This window comes from Macrosteles quadrilineatus, unplaced genomic scaffold, assembly GCF_028750875.1.
Source record: "Macrosteles quadrilineatus isolate MER2022 unplaced genomic scaffold, UCM_ALF_1.0 Scaffold_3__2_contigs__length_128488019, whole genome shotgun sequence".
In the NCBI taxonomy this organism is placed as follows: Eukaryota; Metazoa; Arthropoda; class Insecta; order Hemiptera; family Cicadellidae; genus Macrosteles; species Macrosteles quadrilineatus.
Genome location: NW_026542596.1, coordinates 92,722,220 through 92,740,023, shown reverse-complemented (window position 1 = coordinate 92,740,023; position 17,804 = coordinate 92,722,220). Strand labels below are relative to the sequence as shown.

The 17,804-nt window shown below is 32.9% G+C and overlaps 1 protein-coding gene across 1 annotated transcript in view; it reads right to left on the bottom strand.

Annotated features, from left to right (window-relative positions):
* Positions 1–5,587: 5,587 nt before the first annotated feature.
* LOC128989804 (uncharacterized) overlaps positions 5,588–17,804 on the bottom strand; it is a 37,606-nt gene continuing 25,389 nt past the window's right edge. Inside the window, exons 21-26 of the mRNA XM_054411859.1 lie at positions 17,013–17,164; positions 15,731–15,796; positions 9,920–9,955; positions 9,660–9,800; positions 8,700–8,750; positions 5,588–5,666 (exon numbers count right to left, since the gene is read on the bottom strand). Coding sequence (XP_054267834.1) covers positions 8,724–8,750; positions 9,660–9,800; positions 9,920–9,955; positions 15,731–15,796; positions 17,013–17,164 — 422 coding nt within the window. The 3' untranslated portion in view covers positions 5,588–5,666; positions 8,700–8,723. The remainder of the gene's footprint in view (positions 5,667–8,699; positions 8,751–9,659; positions 9,801–9,919; positions 9,956–15,730; positions 15,797–17,012; positions 17,165–17,804) is intronic.

Here is a 17,804-nt window from a genome sequence, read left to right as displayed (position 1 = left end):
AGGCCTATTGTCTTAGTGGGGTTTAAAAATAGCCAAATTTATATTATTGCATAGAATATAAAATAGCTTACAAAGAAATTTGAAGCAACACCCAATTATATTAGGACCAACCAAGGATGTTTTAATATTATTTTCGTATAGTTTGAAAACTGATTAACAATTTTAACTTTCTTCCCCTACAGTATATGGATAAAGTATTATATTCGTGAAAATTTTTGGGTTTTAGATGGATATATCCCTGAACAAAAAAAGTGGGTGGTTTTTAAGTGATGTCCGTGTGTGTGGATGTGCACAGAGCTACAGACTACACCCTGTGGTCTGATTTTCCTTAAATTGAGGGTGCGGGTAGTAATGCATGGGCATCTCTCCTCTAGGCATGTTTTTTTTCATTGTTGGAAATTTTGATTTTTTAATGGTGATTCTCCCATAACAATTAATCTATAAAATAACGGTAAAATAGATTTTTTTTGCATGAATAATTTTAATTGAAATTTAGTACCTATGTTATAGTCCATTTAACTCTTAAAAACATGGTACAAGCCCCATTCCTGTAAAAGTAATTGTTTAATAGTTATTGCAACTTTTGAAATTTTCCTCATAAAACATCATAGTTACTCCCACCACTTACTCGTGATAAGAGTTGTTGCCAAGCTAATGAGAAATACCCCCGCCGCAGCAAACCTGCCGTCTAAGCGAATTTCCATTTGGCCGAATTGATTTTCAATTGATCTATTTAAATAACATCAGGTTTAACGAGTACCTAGGTTTGCTGCTACAAGGAAACTAATAAAGTAGTGTGTTTTAGTAAAATATTGATAGCTTACTATAAAATAAATAAATTTGCCAAGTTTGATCAAAATATATCCATAAACAAGCAAACTAAACCTACAACATTTTACAATATTCTCCATAAGAATAACATGGGAATTTTAAATTTACCATTTTTTTAGTTTTCTCCGTAACCAATAACCGTACAAAAACACTTTGATATACTGAATTGTTTGTTTTTTTAAGCTCTTTAAGAAGGTTTAGAGAAAAATTGGGAAATTTTGTGTTTTGAGGGTAAAAAGTGAGAAAAACCAATTTTTACCCCATAAAACCCCCCATAAAACCCTGTTCCCATGGTCCGATCATGCTGGATCGCGAACTCATTCATGTTTATCCCGCCTTACACCTTCAAACCAAATTTCATCAAAACCGGATAAAAATTACTCAAGTTATCGTGTTCACGGACACACATATATATATATATAAATCTATATATAGCCTATATATATATATATATATATACATATATAAAAATTTGAACGAATGGTGTTTTTGGCCTCTGGGGACATTAAAATGAAAAAGTAAATCGGTCCCGGGCCTAAGTCTTACCATGAGACCTACGGTAATAGCTACTTCCCTATAGGGAAATTCGCTAAAAGTATATATGTCAGATTGCTGATATCGTTTACTGTAATATATAAATTGGTAGAAATTAAGAAACCCTTGAACAATAACTTACATAAAGTTGGCATATAGCCTCTTCTACTGCTCTTATACGCTCTTCTACACCTTGGTGTTGTTCCATGGTCTGTAAAAAGGTAGAGGTATACTTTGATATCAGATATATATTGGGGTGAGGTGAGTAGATTCTTAGTAAGCTGGACCAAAGACAATGGAATTTAATCAAGAGTATACTTATTCCCTTGTCTGTGGTTGTACCTTAAATATTTCATTTCACTAGTTACTCGTTACATATACTCGTTTTATCTGCAAGTGTCTCTATCGAAAATAAAAACTTACTAAATAATAAATTGAACTTTTTGTGCAAGGAATGGAGGAATAATAATATAATATTAACATCAGTTATAATCAAATAAAGGGATGGGGTTCAATGTGCTCTGAATCTAATTGTTGATGAAATGTAAAAAATATGCCGCATGTTTCAGTAATTTCCAAAATAAAATAAAAAATAGTGAATAAGAGAATATGCAGAATAAATTAACCTGGTAGAGCAAACATTGTTTACAAAAGTAGGCTATATTAGGTAAGTACCTACCATATCAAAGAAATGTTATCAAAACTAATCATACAATTAAATACTTGCCACAGATTTGAAATAATAACAGTCAATTAATATTTTTCTTATCACAAACTTTAAAGTGAAATTATTACTGAATAACACTAGTTTTAACTGATAATTTTACATGAAAAATGATTCTTTTTGTGTTGATGTTATGTAGATGAATGTGTTTTATTTACTGTGGTCAATTCAGGATGTAATAATAATTTTACTCAGCTGATTATCTTACTGGTTTAATACAGTGAAAATGAAGTGACCAACAGGACACAAAGATAAATTCATTTTATATACTGAACTGATTAAGTTATATACAGTACTAGGAGACCGAGCTTTGCTCGAAGTGAATTAAACATTAAATTTATTAGATAAGTTATTCAGCTAAATTAAAAATATTTATTATGTATGTTAACCATGGTGAACAAATTTTAGATGATACAAAAAAAACATTTTAATACACACCCAGCCCTGTGACCGATTCCAATCAATTTCTCGTTGCCAAATACCCCATAATAACAAACGCAATTTTAAATCTGTGGGCGAAAATTAAATTTTGTCCGTACACGCGCTTAGCTTATAGGATTAGATTATTTGTACTTACCTTAGTTATAGAAACCAATAAAATAAAATACAAGAAGAATGTTAAGTTTCTTCTTGACAGAAAATGACAACAAGGTAATTAAGCTAGTTGCTTGTTTTTTATTTGAACCAAATACGATTTTTTTAACAAAGTCTCCTTTATTAATGTAGAACCATAGACTAACCAACACAAGTAGACTTCTCGTCACATTGTAAATTTTGAAGCTCGCTTTTTCAATTATCAATTATCAATCATTAAGATGGGGACGCCACTTAGGTGCGTATTTTAACCCAAATATGAGTGAAGGATGAGTGTAGAATGGTGTGTGATGATCTGTGTAGCTTTGTTACTGACTAAGATCAGCTTTTTCATTAGCCAGGATCATTTATTTAAAGCCCAATGATCAGGAACAGCTGGGTCCAGTTTCGAACCATCAAAAAGCTACGAACGTTTCTCAGGATCGAACCGGCAACCTTTTGATTAGTAGGCGAGCACTATAACCACTCAGCTACCTAGCCAGTTTGCGTCTAGTTCATGTTGGTGACACACTGATCGCTATTGTCGACAAAACTCTATGGCAAGTAAGCTGGAAGTGTTACAGAACAATATAATGGATATTATATAACATACTGGATAGAGAGAGTTTTGCGACAAATCAAACGACAGTGTTGATGAAATGAGATGACAACTTTATGATGTTTAATAACCCAGTATTAAGCTATAAGCTTTATGATATGTAATAATTTCCACTAACCTAAAGGTGGTGACAGGTTGTGAGATGCAGCAGTGGAAGGGTGAACACTTTTATATTTCCTTTGTGATCTTCATCTTTTGTGAGAAGTCTGGGTATCCATGAAAAACACAATTGATTCCTTCAAAACGGACATTTTCATTGTCATATTTTGAGCGGAGAGCAAAGCAAACGAAGCTCTTATACTACACTGCTCATTTTGTTTTCCACCTACTTCTCCTGAACGGCTGAAGCGATCCGTAAAAAATTTAGCACAGTAATAGTAACCAACTACAGGAAGGTTTGAAGGAATCTGAAATGGTGCAAATCGGCTTTTCTCTACGTGAATTTAAATTTTTAGAAATTTAACATGGGACTCTTGGGTTTATTTGTCGTCATGACATTATTTGCATGATAACAATACAAAGGTAAACATAGATAAAACCCCTTGGTAGATTTCTCATTCTATTATGGAAAAATGTTGTTGTTAGTTCTGTCCGGTGCACTGTAGAGGTGGTGTTTTGTTTACAATTTGTTTCTTCAGTATGATAAATATTTTTGGGCATCACTCACCTTATTGAAATCAGGAGAACACAGTCCTTGTCATATCACAGTTCATTACACGTACACACTGATAAAAATACAAAAATAAAAATAAAACTAAAGATAAAATCACAGACTAAAGTTCTCAACTACGACGTTTCGCCGCACCAATAAAAAACGTGCGGTGTTTTCAAGGTTATTTTGTCTTCTCACGTAAACATTGTGAGCGCCTAACCACGACTGACGACCCCGGTTGTGGAGGGGGGGAGGGAGAGGAGAGGATCTGTTATCTCGATCAGCTGATGGCATTATCTTCTTTTGTTTTGATTTGTCAATGCATCCTATAATTTCTTTCTCTATTAACGTATTATAAACAGGGCTGATGTCAATGGATGTGTTGGCTAATGAATCTTTATCCAAAGAAATAAACAAAGCCTCAATAATGTTCCTTTTCTTCCAATTAGGCTCCTTGTATAACACACAGCTTTCTTCCCACTTTATACAATATAAGTAGGGACGCCATTCAAGATTCTTGTCATTCGCCTATTGGGTCTGATGATGATTGGAGTGTCCAATCGAAATCGATCACCACTTACCATCTTTTTTGTATATTTACCGTCTTGTGAGTAACAGTATAAGCGTTAACACATGTTTTATTTAAGTGTTATAAGACGTATCTTTTTTTTTTACTTTCCGTAATTATATCCTCACATTGATTGTTGTATAAACTTTTTATTGGTCGAAAAAGTCAAATATTACCAGCAAAGTCTTAAATAAGGCTTAATTAGGCTATTCAGAAAGCTAGGAACGTTCCCATCTGACGCCAAAAGGCGCGAGCTATCAAAATTAGTGCTGCAGTTGAAAATACCTCAAGTGGTAAGGTGCAGTCCTATATGTTTTTTGTTTGCCATTGACTTGTAAATGTAATTAAATTTATTGACGTAAGTCCAGGGCCGCGTTAAGTGTCAGTGGAGCCCTGGGCAAACTCAAAAGCAGCGCCCCCTTTTTTCCCAGTGCGGGCGGGCAGTGGTTGGGGGGCACCCGGTGGGCACCCCCAAACCTCCAGCAATTTGCCCCTGGGCAAATGCCCAGTCTGCTCGTTTATAAAAGTGGGCCTGCGTAAGTCAAGTGTGAAGTATAAAAAAACAATGTAGTCAATTAATGTTTTGTTGAAAAGATGGAGATTTAGTTTCAAAATAGCTTAAATAAAGTTAATGTCTCAAAATTTGTTTTTATGACAATGACCACCCTCATAAAGCAAATGACACAAAATCTCTTTGCTTCATTCATATGGGGGGTTTTCACTAGCAACTATACAGCCCACACTTTGCTACAAATGTCTTACACTTTTTCTCAAAATGAATTCTTGTTTAGCAGCACAGCACTTTGTTGAAGGCGAGTCACTGGGTGGCTAAGCTTACAGGAGGCAGAATTTTATGACAAAGAAATATCAAATTTAGCCCCAATACTGTCATAAGGGCCTCAATTTGTTTGGCAACTAGGTAGAAATGTAGTATTTTAGTTGCTCTTTTAAAAACTTAGTAGTCTCTTATAATACAACTTTTTTTGACCATGCAATATTAATATTTTATTCCAAAAGTTCTTTACTTTTTGAATAGCTCTTGTGTGTGCTGGAGACCTTCAATATTTTTTAATGAAATTAACAACATGCATTGAAATCATTTATTAATTGTTTACATTCATGATTAGTTTTGAGTATTTACGTTCAATCAAATTAAGTCCTGTACCTGTAACAAATCAATTACATTTTTCAAAAGTATATCCATTACATACATTTTAAACTAAATATTTAGGCTAATATAAAATAATTTATAAAAAAAAACTTTTTTAAAACAAAACTTTTTAAATGCACTAAAAAGTAGAAAATAGTTTATAAATATGTGGAGAGTATAAATACTTGTAAGATTCCAAACGAAAAAACGTGGGGTGCATGCAATAGATAATTTACAATTACCTTCACCTATTGAACTAATGTTTATCAATAGCATGCACCCCACGTTTTTCGTTTTAAATCTTACAAGTATTTATACTCTCCACATATTTATAAATTATTTTCTACTTTTTAGTGTGTTTGAAAACGTTTTGTTTTAAAAAAAAGTTTTTTATTTATAAATTATTTTCTACTTTTTAGTGTTTAATGTGTGTGGATGTTAAATCTATTTCAAACATCTATATCAGATTAAGACAGGCATGTGGGAAATGTAAGGTTTATTTGAGTTTCTTTTCATATAATTATGTATTAGATTGAATGTATAGCCATAGATAAAACATACTCCCTTAGTAGATTAGTCATCCTAATGGAACAGCTGAAGCCAATTTTATTGTTAGTTCTGTACATCCAACTATAGGGGTTATGTTTTGTTTACAATTTGTTTCTTGTTATTGCAGTCATTTAAAACCTCGTTTAACCTAATAATACCCCCGCCGCAGCAAACCTGCAGACTAAGCAAATTTCCATTTGACTGATTGGATTTACACTGAAATGTCTACTTAAAAATATAACATTTATTCTTGATTTAAATAGAATTAGTTTAACAAGTACTTAGGTTTGCTGCATCAAGGAGGGTAAAACTGTTTTTTTTTTTGTAAAATGTGAATAGTTAGTAAAAAATAAAAACATTTTCCAAATTTGATCAAAATATGTTCACAAACAAGCAAACTACAACAGTTTACTTATTCTCCATAAGAATAACATGGGAATTTTAAATTTACAATTTTTTGGAATTTTCTCCGTAACCATTAGGCGCATAATAACGCTTCAAAGTACTAAATTATTTGTTTTTTTAAGCTCTACAAAATGGTTTGGAAAGAAATTGCTAAATTTTATGTTTTTTGGGTCAAAAATGGGAAAAACCTATTTTTACCCCATAAAACCCCCCGTAAACCCCCGTTCCCATGGTCCGATCATGCTGGATCGCGAACTCGTTCGAATAAACGTACGTTTACACGTTTTTACCAAATTTCATCAAAGTCGGATCATTTTTGCTCGAGTTATCGTGCTGACGGACACATATATATATATATATATATATATATAAATATATATATATATATATATATATATATAAATATATATATATATATATATGAATTTGAACGGATGGTGTTTTTGGCCTCTAGGGACCTCAAAACAAAAAAAAAAAATCGGTCCCGCGTCCAGGTCTTACCATGAGTACTACGGTAATAGCTTATATTCCCTATATGGGAAATTCGCTAAAACGATATAATCATAAACAATAACTGGTCTCCTAGTTATATGACCAAATAGTAAAGCACAAATCATGAAAATAACCCTAAAATAATAGAAACAAAATGTTGTCTACACTAGCGATCAGTGTGGACGTACATGAACAAGACTCAAAAAACAAGCTTCAAAATTTACAATGGGATGAGGAGTCTACTTGTGTTGCTTAGTCTATGGTATAGCCCGAAACGGCACACGGAAGATTTCTCAGGTGCCGTTTGACGTCACTAACTGCTGACGTCACTTTGAGGGAACACTATTACCGCAACGATACGGCATTGAGTCATCGGCCTCTGTGGTGTAGTGGCTAGCGTGGCGGGCTGACAATCCGAACGTACCGGGTTCAACTCCCGCTGGCAGCACAAACTTTTTGTCAACATTTTTTGATCATATCAGCAAGTTTGGTTGGTTTGGTTAGGTTATGACAGTTTAATTTTATAATTAAAAATTAAATTAAATTAAATTAAATTAAAAATTATAAAATTGAATTTTAGGCATATATAATTTTATTTTATGAACAAAACTATTTTTTAGATTAGTAAACCTTCATTCGATTTTTTCATTCTCAGCACGTTTGGTTAGTTTGGTTAGGTTATGACAGTTTAATTTAATAATAGAAAAATTTTAAAATTGTCTGTTTCTTCAGACGCAGCAGTTAGTGACGTCAAACGGCACCTGAGAAATCTTCCGTGTGCCCCACCATGGTATAGCCTACCTACTAACTATAAATATATCAATCTATTTAATTTATTGTTTACTTTATAGAATACTAAATAAATAACAATTGACATTATTAACAAACACCTTTATATCTGCAATCAGATTGTTTGTCTTTATTTTGAAATGTTTTTTTGTATAAAGAATCTCTTGGGAGCATAACCTGTACATCCTAACCTCTGCTCTTTGAACTGTAAAATTTAAATATTTAAAGCTGACTTAAATTAATTGATATATTTACATTCTTTCAATATGTAAACATGGAAAATTTGGAAGCCCATGGGGCGTAGCCCAAGGGAAATATGAAAATTAAATTATATAATATTGCATTGTCATCCATTTGTGAGCTATGTTTCAAGTTTTAAGTCTCTAGCTCATCGGGAAGTATCAAAATTTGCAAGAAAGCGAGTTTATAAAAACAAGCCCATGGGGCGTAGCCTAAGGGAAATATGAAAATTAAATGATATAATATTAAATTGTCTTCCATTTGTGAGCTATGATTCAAGTTTAAGTCTCTAGCTCATCCCGAAGTTAGTATAAAATTGATTGCAAAATTTGTACCGGACAAGAAAGCGATCTAATAAAAACGTTTTAAAATAATAGCTTAAAACATTATAACAAGCTCATACAAAATATTAACTATATGGATATGTTTATATTAATAGGGATTTCTACAAGAGCGTAAACAAATTTGAATCATTATTATTGTATAGCTTTTAAGAAACTTTTGAGTTTTAATGTTTAAATAACGCTAAAATACTTCGCTAAGATAATACAAGTATAAAGAAGGAGCACTTACATTCAATGTTTTCAGCCCCTGGTACTATCGGTGTGCTTCAGCTACATAGTACTGTAAAGTATTTTTAGTATTATAGGCCTAGTAATCAGTATATTTGACTATTAATACAACATTCAGTATCCAACTCAGAATAAATGTTGAATGTTGTACACAAAAATTAAATTAAATGTTTGATGGTATACATTGTTAAAGTGTTTGAGATTTTCTTAGATTTCAATTCAATCATAATTTTTTTATAAGATCCTTAATAATGTATACATGAAAAGATAAACTTTTCTTACACTTTTGTTTTTATAATTTTCAAACCAGAGTGATTATATGTATACTTTGGTACCATTGTTGCATACTTTATGAAGTTGAAGTGCAGAAGACTGAGTAGTGAGTATTCAATCGCTTCAACAACCATAATAATCTGCTATACAGTTTTTTCCTAACATTAGTCAAAATCATCTCTTGCCATTGAGGCATCAACCTTGGTGATATCTTACAATCTACAACTCCTGTAAATAGAGTAACATTGTGATCACATTCTGCAATCACAATTTTTTACTCAACATGACAGAATAAAATGGGGAGAAACAGTGATTATTCACGTAAAATTCACAGGCTTTCAAAACTTCTTTTTTTTTGCCTTCCGAGGCGTGGGGTCCTGTGCGGTCGCACTGTTCACACAGGCCTAAGGTTAGCTTTGACTAAAATAACTAAAATGGAATCATCAAAAACTTTCCAAATGAAATGGTAACACCTGATTTAAACTGATATTCAACTCAATTGAAATTGATAAACAGAGCATTGATTTTTTGTGGTTAAAGTTATTAGCTAATTCCACACCACATTAAATTAATATTGTACCATTATTATTGTTTGGAATTTGATGGAGAAATCTTTGTACAGTTTAATAAGCCCCACATTTAGCTGGTTTAAAATACAATTGAGTATATCAATAGACAAGAAACGCACCAGATCCCTTTGCAGTTTTTGGTTGAGTTTCACTGCTTTATCAATCGCATCAGTCAGTGTTGCACGAATCCTCTTAAAGTTGTTGACAAGCTCTTGCAAGTTCTTATTCCTCTCCGCTAACTTTTGCAGATCTTCTTGAATCTGAAAATAGGAACTGGATCAACTTATAACATTTCTAGTAATAACAATTTTTGAAGACATTTCATTGGCGGTTGGGAATGCAATCTAGTTTTTCGTGTTATAAATTGATTGAAACCTACCTTAGGAAGAAGAGCTGGGTCCATCGGTTGCTCCCCCTGAAAAAAATTGGATACAAGAACTGTTTTAATGATTATATAGTAGATTAAACTCTAGTAAACACTTAAAATGTGTGAAGAAATTTTATTGAAACTATGAAAGTATAAATAAATAGCTATTTTTTAGGACCATAATGGGTTTGAGTCTAATTTAATTTTATTGTTTTTTAAGACATTGTCATTAAATTTAAATTAATTGAAACCTTCACTGAATAGAGAATGTTATTTTATATCTATGAGTTGTCTCAAGGCCATTAGGTATATCAGGATTTACAGATTGAATTCTTCAAGCAATGCAACACATTGATTTGAGATTGAGATAGTGAATATTACATGGCAAACATTTTTAAAACTTCAAATTTGTATTTTCATAATGTAAATTTCACATATTTGGCCAAACAAATTTCCAAAACCTTTGAAGTCCTAAACCCATAAATTCAATTAAGTTGGTGAGTTCAAATACCTGGGTTTTCAATAGTTAATTCAAAAAGTAATGGATCAATAGAAATTCAAAATAGAATAAATTTGGCAGATAGAAGCATGTATGCATTAAACAACATTTTTTAATAAAAATACTGTCACATACAAGTACAGCAAAATTAAGAGTGTGCAAGACTATCATAAGACCAATCCTGCTTTATGGAGCAGAGACATGGATTATACACAAACAAACAGAAAAGAAGTTGGTTTCATTTAATAACAGAGTTTTGAGAGAAATATTTGGACCTGTTAGAGAGGGAGAAGGATGGAGAATTAGGCACAACCAAGAAATAAGGTACATGTACCATTCCCCAGACATATTAGGAGAAGCAAAGAGCGGAAAACTAAGGTGGGCTGGGCATGTATTTAGGAGGGAAGATGGCACACTAATTAAAGAAGTTTGGAGACAAAACCTAGCAGGAGAATACCCCGAGAAAGACCCAAGAATCTATAGAAGGACCTGGTGGAGAAAGATTTTCGAAAATTAGGAGCAAGGAAAGAAAATTCAGAGAACAGGGAGAGATGGAGGCAGCATGTTGGCAAGGCCAAATACCACCTAGGATATCCATGGTAATCCATGGTCATGGGAGTAAGAGTAAGAGTAAGTGAATTTCATGTATATAAAGGATTAAGATGCTTGTAAAACCAACTCACAATTCTCATTTTTTATGATTAATGAATGGAGTTATTGATAATTAAAGTTTTGCTGCCGTATACTCAGTTTGAAGATAAGTGAACCACAAACCGCCTTAAAACTAGTAAGTTGATATAAATTCATACTTAAAAAGAGGAAAAAACTGTATAGTGTGTTTGTACATCAATTGCACTTGCTGATAAGTTTTGTAAACTTGGCGTGGCCAAGCAGTTAATAATATCTTGAATAAATATATTTGAATTTAAATTTAAATTTGATAGGTGGAAGATAACTAAATACATTTAGTACATTTAAAAATATTAGTTTCTGTTTTCAATTGTCTTACAGCTTTAAGCCCTAAACTTTTATTCATCATGAGGATTTACTTTACTAATAAAAAAATTACAGAATCAGAATCAGAATCAGAATGTTTTATTGCCATAATAATACATAAATGTACAGGGCAAAAGTCACTAAAACTAAACAAGTAAAATCAGACCCATTAAAATAAGATACAAACTTCAAAAGGTACAAACTATTTACAATTTAAAAACGAAGAAACTCTGTAAAATTCCTGATCAACTAAATATTTCCTCAGACCAGGCTTAAATTTTTTAAAATCATGTTCTCCCTTGATTGAGTTAGGAAGAGAATTAAAAAGACGGATACACATGGAGAATGATTGGTTTTTATGGAAAGTGGTACGAGATAGTGGAATATGTAGGTTAAAGTTCCTCCTGAGATTGTAGCTGTGGTGAGATGACCCTCTAATATGAAACATTGTCGAATTTTTTTTAAGAAGGTCAAAGATTCAAAAATGAAAATTGATGGGAAGGTCAGCATATTATTTGTACGAAAGACAGATCTACAAGACTCTCTATATTTTAGGTTGAAGATTAATCTGATGGCTCTTTTAGCGAATTTCCCTATAGGGAAGTAGCTATTACCGTAGGTCTCATGGTAAGACCTGGGCGCGGGACCGATTTACTTTTTCATTTTGATGTCCCCAGAGGCCAAAAACACTAATCGTTCAGATTCATATATATATATATATATTTATTTATATATGTGTCCGTTAGCACGATAACTCGAGCAAAAATGATCCGATTTCGATGAAATTTTGTATAAACGTGTAAACCTACGTTTATTCGAACGAGTTCGCGAACCAGCATGATCAGACTATGGGAACGGGGGTTTATGGGGGGTTTTATGGGGTAAAAATGGGGTTTTCCCATTTTTGACCCTAAAAATAAAAAATTTTGCAATTTCTTTTTAGACCGTTTTGTAGAGCTTAAAAAATAAATAATTTAGTATATTGAAGCGCTGTTGTATGCCTAACGGTAACGGAGAAAATTAAAAAATAGTGTAATTTAAAATTCCAATGTTATTCTTATGGAGAAAATGAAAATTGTTGTAGTTTACTTGTTTATGGATATACAGGGTGAGTTTCTACTGACCGTGTTAACTTCGCCAGTGGGTTCTACTCACTAAAAGGAACAAAAAAGTTCCTATAAACCCATGTACGATTTTCGACCGTTTGGCTGTTTTGGGGGATTTTGTGTTTTTCTTATTTTATTAGACTTTGCTCCACAATTTATGTAATAAAAACTTAACCAATTGCTTTAGAGAGTTATAGTTAAAATAATTGGAAAGAACATTAAATTTGCTATAAATCAAAGGTTTCATTCAACAATTATACCATTACATAGTCCACGTTATAAGCAAAATAAAGTAAAAATGTCATTAAATTAATTAATTACGATAATTTTCATGGGCCTCCTTTGATACATAAACCTGCATTTATGCAATGTTGAAATGCATAAAAAACTTGGCATTTTAATAATGTTTCAAATTATATGCTATTCAATACTATTATTGATATAAACCAGTGAGAAATTACTAATAAACTACAATAAAACACGGTTTACAGATTTTGTTTTTGCACAGTTTTACTGTTAATAATAATTACTGTATACTCCATGATGTATTTTATTGAACTATCTGATAAAATTTGTACATTATTTTAACTTTTAAATATTTATTAATATTATCTGAATTAATAAAATGTATAAACTCAAGGTTTTTCACATTTTCAAAGATGTAGTGTGTTTGATTCTTAAATGCTGTGTAATTAGTTTTACCTTGTGCTTGATTAAGTCAGCTTTTATTGATTTGTCATCTATAGCTAGATAACTCAGCTGCTTGAACATACCTTGTTGAGTAATTTGCTGTTTTAACTTTATATTTCCAAGTCAATTAAGAGTTTTTCAACATTTATTAAAATATGGAGCCTTTTACCAATCAAGATTATGCCAACATGATGAATACAGTAATTATTATTAACAGTAAAACTGTGCAAAAACAAAATCTGTAAACCGTGTTTTATTGTAGTTTATTAGTAATTTCTCACTGGTTTATATCAATAATAGTATTGAATAGCATATCATTTGAAAGATTATTAAAATGCCAAGTTTTTTATGTATTTCAACATTACATAAATGCAGGTTTATGTATCAAAGGAGGCCCATGAAAATTATCATAATTAATTAATTTAATGACATTTTTACTTTATTTTGGTTATAACGTGGACTATGTAATGGTTTAATTGTTGAATTAAACCTTTGATTTATAGCAAATTTAATGTTCTTTCCAATGATTTTAACTATAACTCTGTAAAGTAATTGGTTAAGTTTTTATTACATAAATTGTGGAGCAAAGTCTAATAAAATAAGAAAAACACAAAATCCCCCAAAACAGCCAAACGGTCGAAAATCGGACATGGGTTTATAGGAACTTTTTTGTTCCTTTTAGTGAGTAGAACCCACTGGCGAAGTTAACACGGTCAGTAGAAACTCACCCTGTATATTGATAAAATTTGGCAAATTTATTTATTTCATCCTATACTATTGACGTATAGTCAAAAAACACTTTTTACCTTCCCCGTAGCAGCAAACCTAAGCACTCGTTAAATCTAATGTTATTTAAATAGGGAAAAAAAATATGTCTTATTTATGGAAATATTTGAGCAAAAATGTAATAAGACGAGTTGAAATTCGCTTAGTCTGCAGGTTTGCTGCGGCGGGGGTATTTTGCAGTTTGAATATTTTCTTAGTCTGAAGTTTGTCGTTACCCCAAACGGGCACACAATATGTAAGAAAGGGGTAAACAAGACCGTAATAAGCTGTCAGAAGGATGCGTCTGTCTTGATAACAGGAGAGCCTACGAAGAAGGAAAGCACTAGTACTAAGTCTATTGTGAATTTTGTCGATTTGACTGGAAAATTTCAGATTGCTGTCAATGACTACTCCTAAATATGTTACACTAGAAGAAGAAACAATGTTCATGTTGTCGACAGGTAAATTTAAGGATTCAGATGGGTTAGACGAATTCTGCCGTGTACAAAATTCTAAAAGTGATGTTTTCTGAGGATTAACATGTAGAGAGTTCTCGTATAGCCATTGGAAAACAAAACTACTCTCAATATGCCTTGATATTATGCCTTCACCTAATGCCTTGTAGTACATCCTGTTCTAATTTTGTAATGTTTTGCTAACTTTCAAATGGTTGTTTTTACTTCTCAATAGTGATAAACTCTGTGATATTAGTTTAAGACTAATTAAATAACTTAAAATGCAATTTTCTTTTTTCGTAGACTTCAAAGTACACTTTGTAACTTACTTCTTAATTTGACAACTGCTCTGCATGAAAAATGTTTGACTCTTCCAATACATTTGTAATATGTCTACTGGAAATAAACATGTCTTATGTCTTATGTCTTATGTCTTATGTCTTAATAAATGTTTGGATTTCTAGCTGTGCATGATTTTGACTGGAGACAACGAGGGAAGTATCATCAGCAAACAGATGTAACTTTGAATTTGACACAACAGGAGGCAGATCATTGATGAGCATTAAGAAAAGGACGGGCCCAAGAACGGACCCCTGAGGCACACCTGTACTTACAGTACGCTCATCAGATATCCTACTACACAAACAGCCTGAGGAATCAATGTAAGGGACTTCTACAACTTGCCTCCGCCCTTTAACATAAGAAGACATCCAATCCATAGCTACTCCACGGATACCCAACCTTTCCAGCTTATTTAGAAGTAGGTTGTGGTCAACGACATCAAAAGCTTTGGTAAGGTCAAGGAACAAACCGGATACATGATTCATTGCGTCGAGAGAGTTGGAAACCTCTGTAACCAGGCTGAACACAGCATTTAGGGTGGAGTAACCTGAACGGAACCCGAACTGATTTTTGTTGATAATCTTATTTTTATCTAAGAATTGATTTAATCTAGTTAAGAAGATCTTCTCTGTTACTTTAGAAAATGTCGATAATATAGAGAAGTTATTGCAATCGTGCCGGCTTCCTTTTTTCTTATATATTGGCTTGACTATTGAAAGCTTTAGTACTGCAGGAAATGTTCCACTCTGGAATGAACAATTAATTAGATAGGCTAAGGGAGCGGCAAGTTCTTCAGCACATTTCTTTAAAGTTTTTGATGAGATTTCATCCCTTCCAGAGGAGTTTCCAGGTTTTAGGGATCGAATGATATCTATTACTTCATTTGCATTAGGAGGATTTAACTTTATAATCAACAATACAACACAACGATATTTAAAAAAAATCTAACGAGATAAATGTAACATATTACCAGTGGATTCGGAGGTAAAGGAGTAACTGGCTGACGAGGTCTTAACACTCCTGGATCTCCTTTCACCTGAAGAACGAAATATTTGGTATTAATAGTTCATAGACAGCAGCTCAATAATAAATAAAATAATTACCCTACCGTTTAGTCATTAGCATTGGTGAGTTAGTGGTTCAGTTGGTAGTGCAATAGATGATGAATTAATGACATTGATGTCATGAACACCACTAGTGGGTGTTTGAGGTCACCACTAATATCAGTGCAGTTCATTCACTGTCCTGTATTATCGGCTAACCCCTTACTCTCTGTTTGATATGTCCTAACACGTTCGCTACTGCAATAGTACGAAATTTTTCATTTACGTGGACCAGCGACGCACATATGCGTCGGCCGGGTTCCATCCATAGACTGCCGTCGCATATATGCGTCGGCTAGTCACATTATAATAGACTGCCATCGCATATTTGCGTCGGGGTTCTAATGTTATTAAAATGCTTTTATCTTTGTAACGGTCTATTTGAAGGCACTGAATTCCCTGCAGTGGTCTACAGAGATGTCTGACGCACAACTGCGTCGCTTGGTCTGTGGATATGATGATTGGTGACGTTATATGATAGTTGGAAAAACTGGTTTTTACTTTTCTGCATCACTGTTTGTATGTATGCAGTATGTATGCTGAATTATCCTATGTAGCTTTTATATTTGTTCAATTATAAACTGTTCTTGATCAATCTGTTTTTTATTTTACTTACTTTCACCTCAAAACACAAAAAATGAACTGTCGCATATATGCGACGTTTGGTCTATTTCAAGAAAACTATGATAATTTTCACTATTGTCTTCGCTGTAGACCGGGCGTCGCAAATATGCGACATTACAAAAGGTTATTCATAATCCAAAAAGCAAGAATACATTATTTATTTACAAACACGATTGTAGCGTATTACAATGTAAATGATCACTGTTTTACAGGTTTTCACCCGTGGTCTGTGTGTACTGTTATCCAAGTGACAGCCGGTCTATGTGTAAGATTCAAATGTATACCTCGGTCTGTGGCAATGACCGCGGCGTCGCAAATATGCGACGCTCAGTAGCGAACGTGGTCCTAAGCACAGGCCAGTCAGTTGGTCTTAGCCAGTTATTTACATTTGTATTTAAAGGTGCGGGTGAACGTGTGCGCTGCACCCTCGGACAGGAATGGTGCGTACGATTTCCAACAGGCATCATTCAATGTATAGTAAATAGCTTTTTATATGTTTCTACAATATGATTGTCTTCTACTTACAGGCGAACTGATGGCGAGGGGTGTGAATCTCCCCATGTGTGGAGGGGGTGGCGGTGGCGGAGTCAAAGGTACAGTCTGTCCAGGTAGTCTGCCTCCTCTATCTAGAGCTGCCTTGGGTACTGGGAACCCCATACCAGGGCAGTCTACCAGATCTGCAATACATAGCAAAGCAGAGAGTTTAGCACAATAAACAACTACAGTACTTCAGATCAGTCAAGATCTGAGACACTCTTGAACTACTAAATAATTGTGAGCAAGGCGAAGATTTATGTGTACATAAAACATGAACTTGTCACCAAAAAGTTTTATTTAAGAAACTGATGCTACAATGAAGGTATTCTGAGGTTACAAGAATGTTTGTATTTCTAATTACAAACAAATAGTACAGCTAGTATTGAGCTTTTTTCAATACATAATTGAACGAATACATTTTCTTTAGACAGGGAATGGTAAATTTCTAAAATAATGTGATAGAAAAACCTAATATTTTGAACATAAACTAACTTTCTCAACACAACTTTACAATTCCAATATCTGAAAAAAACAAAAAAAATATACATCTAATGTTATTAGACCTATATCTTTTTGTTTTTTTAAGGTATTTAATAACACGTACGATGCTGATCAAGAAGTTATTCAATTCTAATATATAAAATTAAATTATAAATAAATTAAATAAATACTTTTTAAATTAGTAAAACACATTTTTTGTAAATAATTTTAAATACAGTCACAACTTGGTTTTTGCTGTTTTTATTTTCCAGTGTTTGACCATTGTCTGTTGCACTTAGA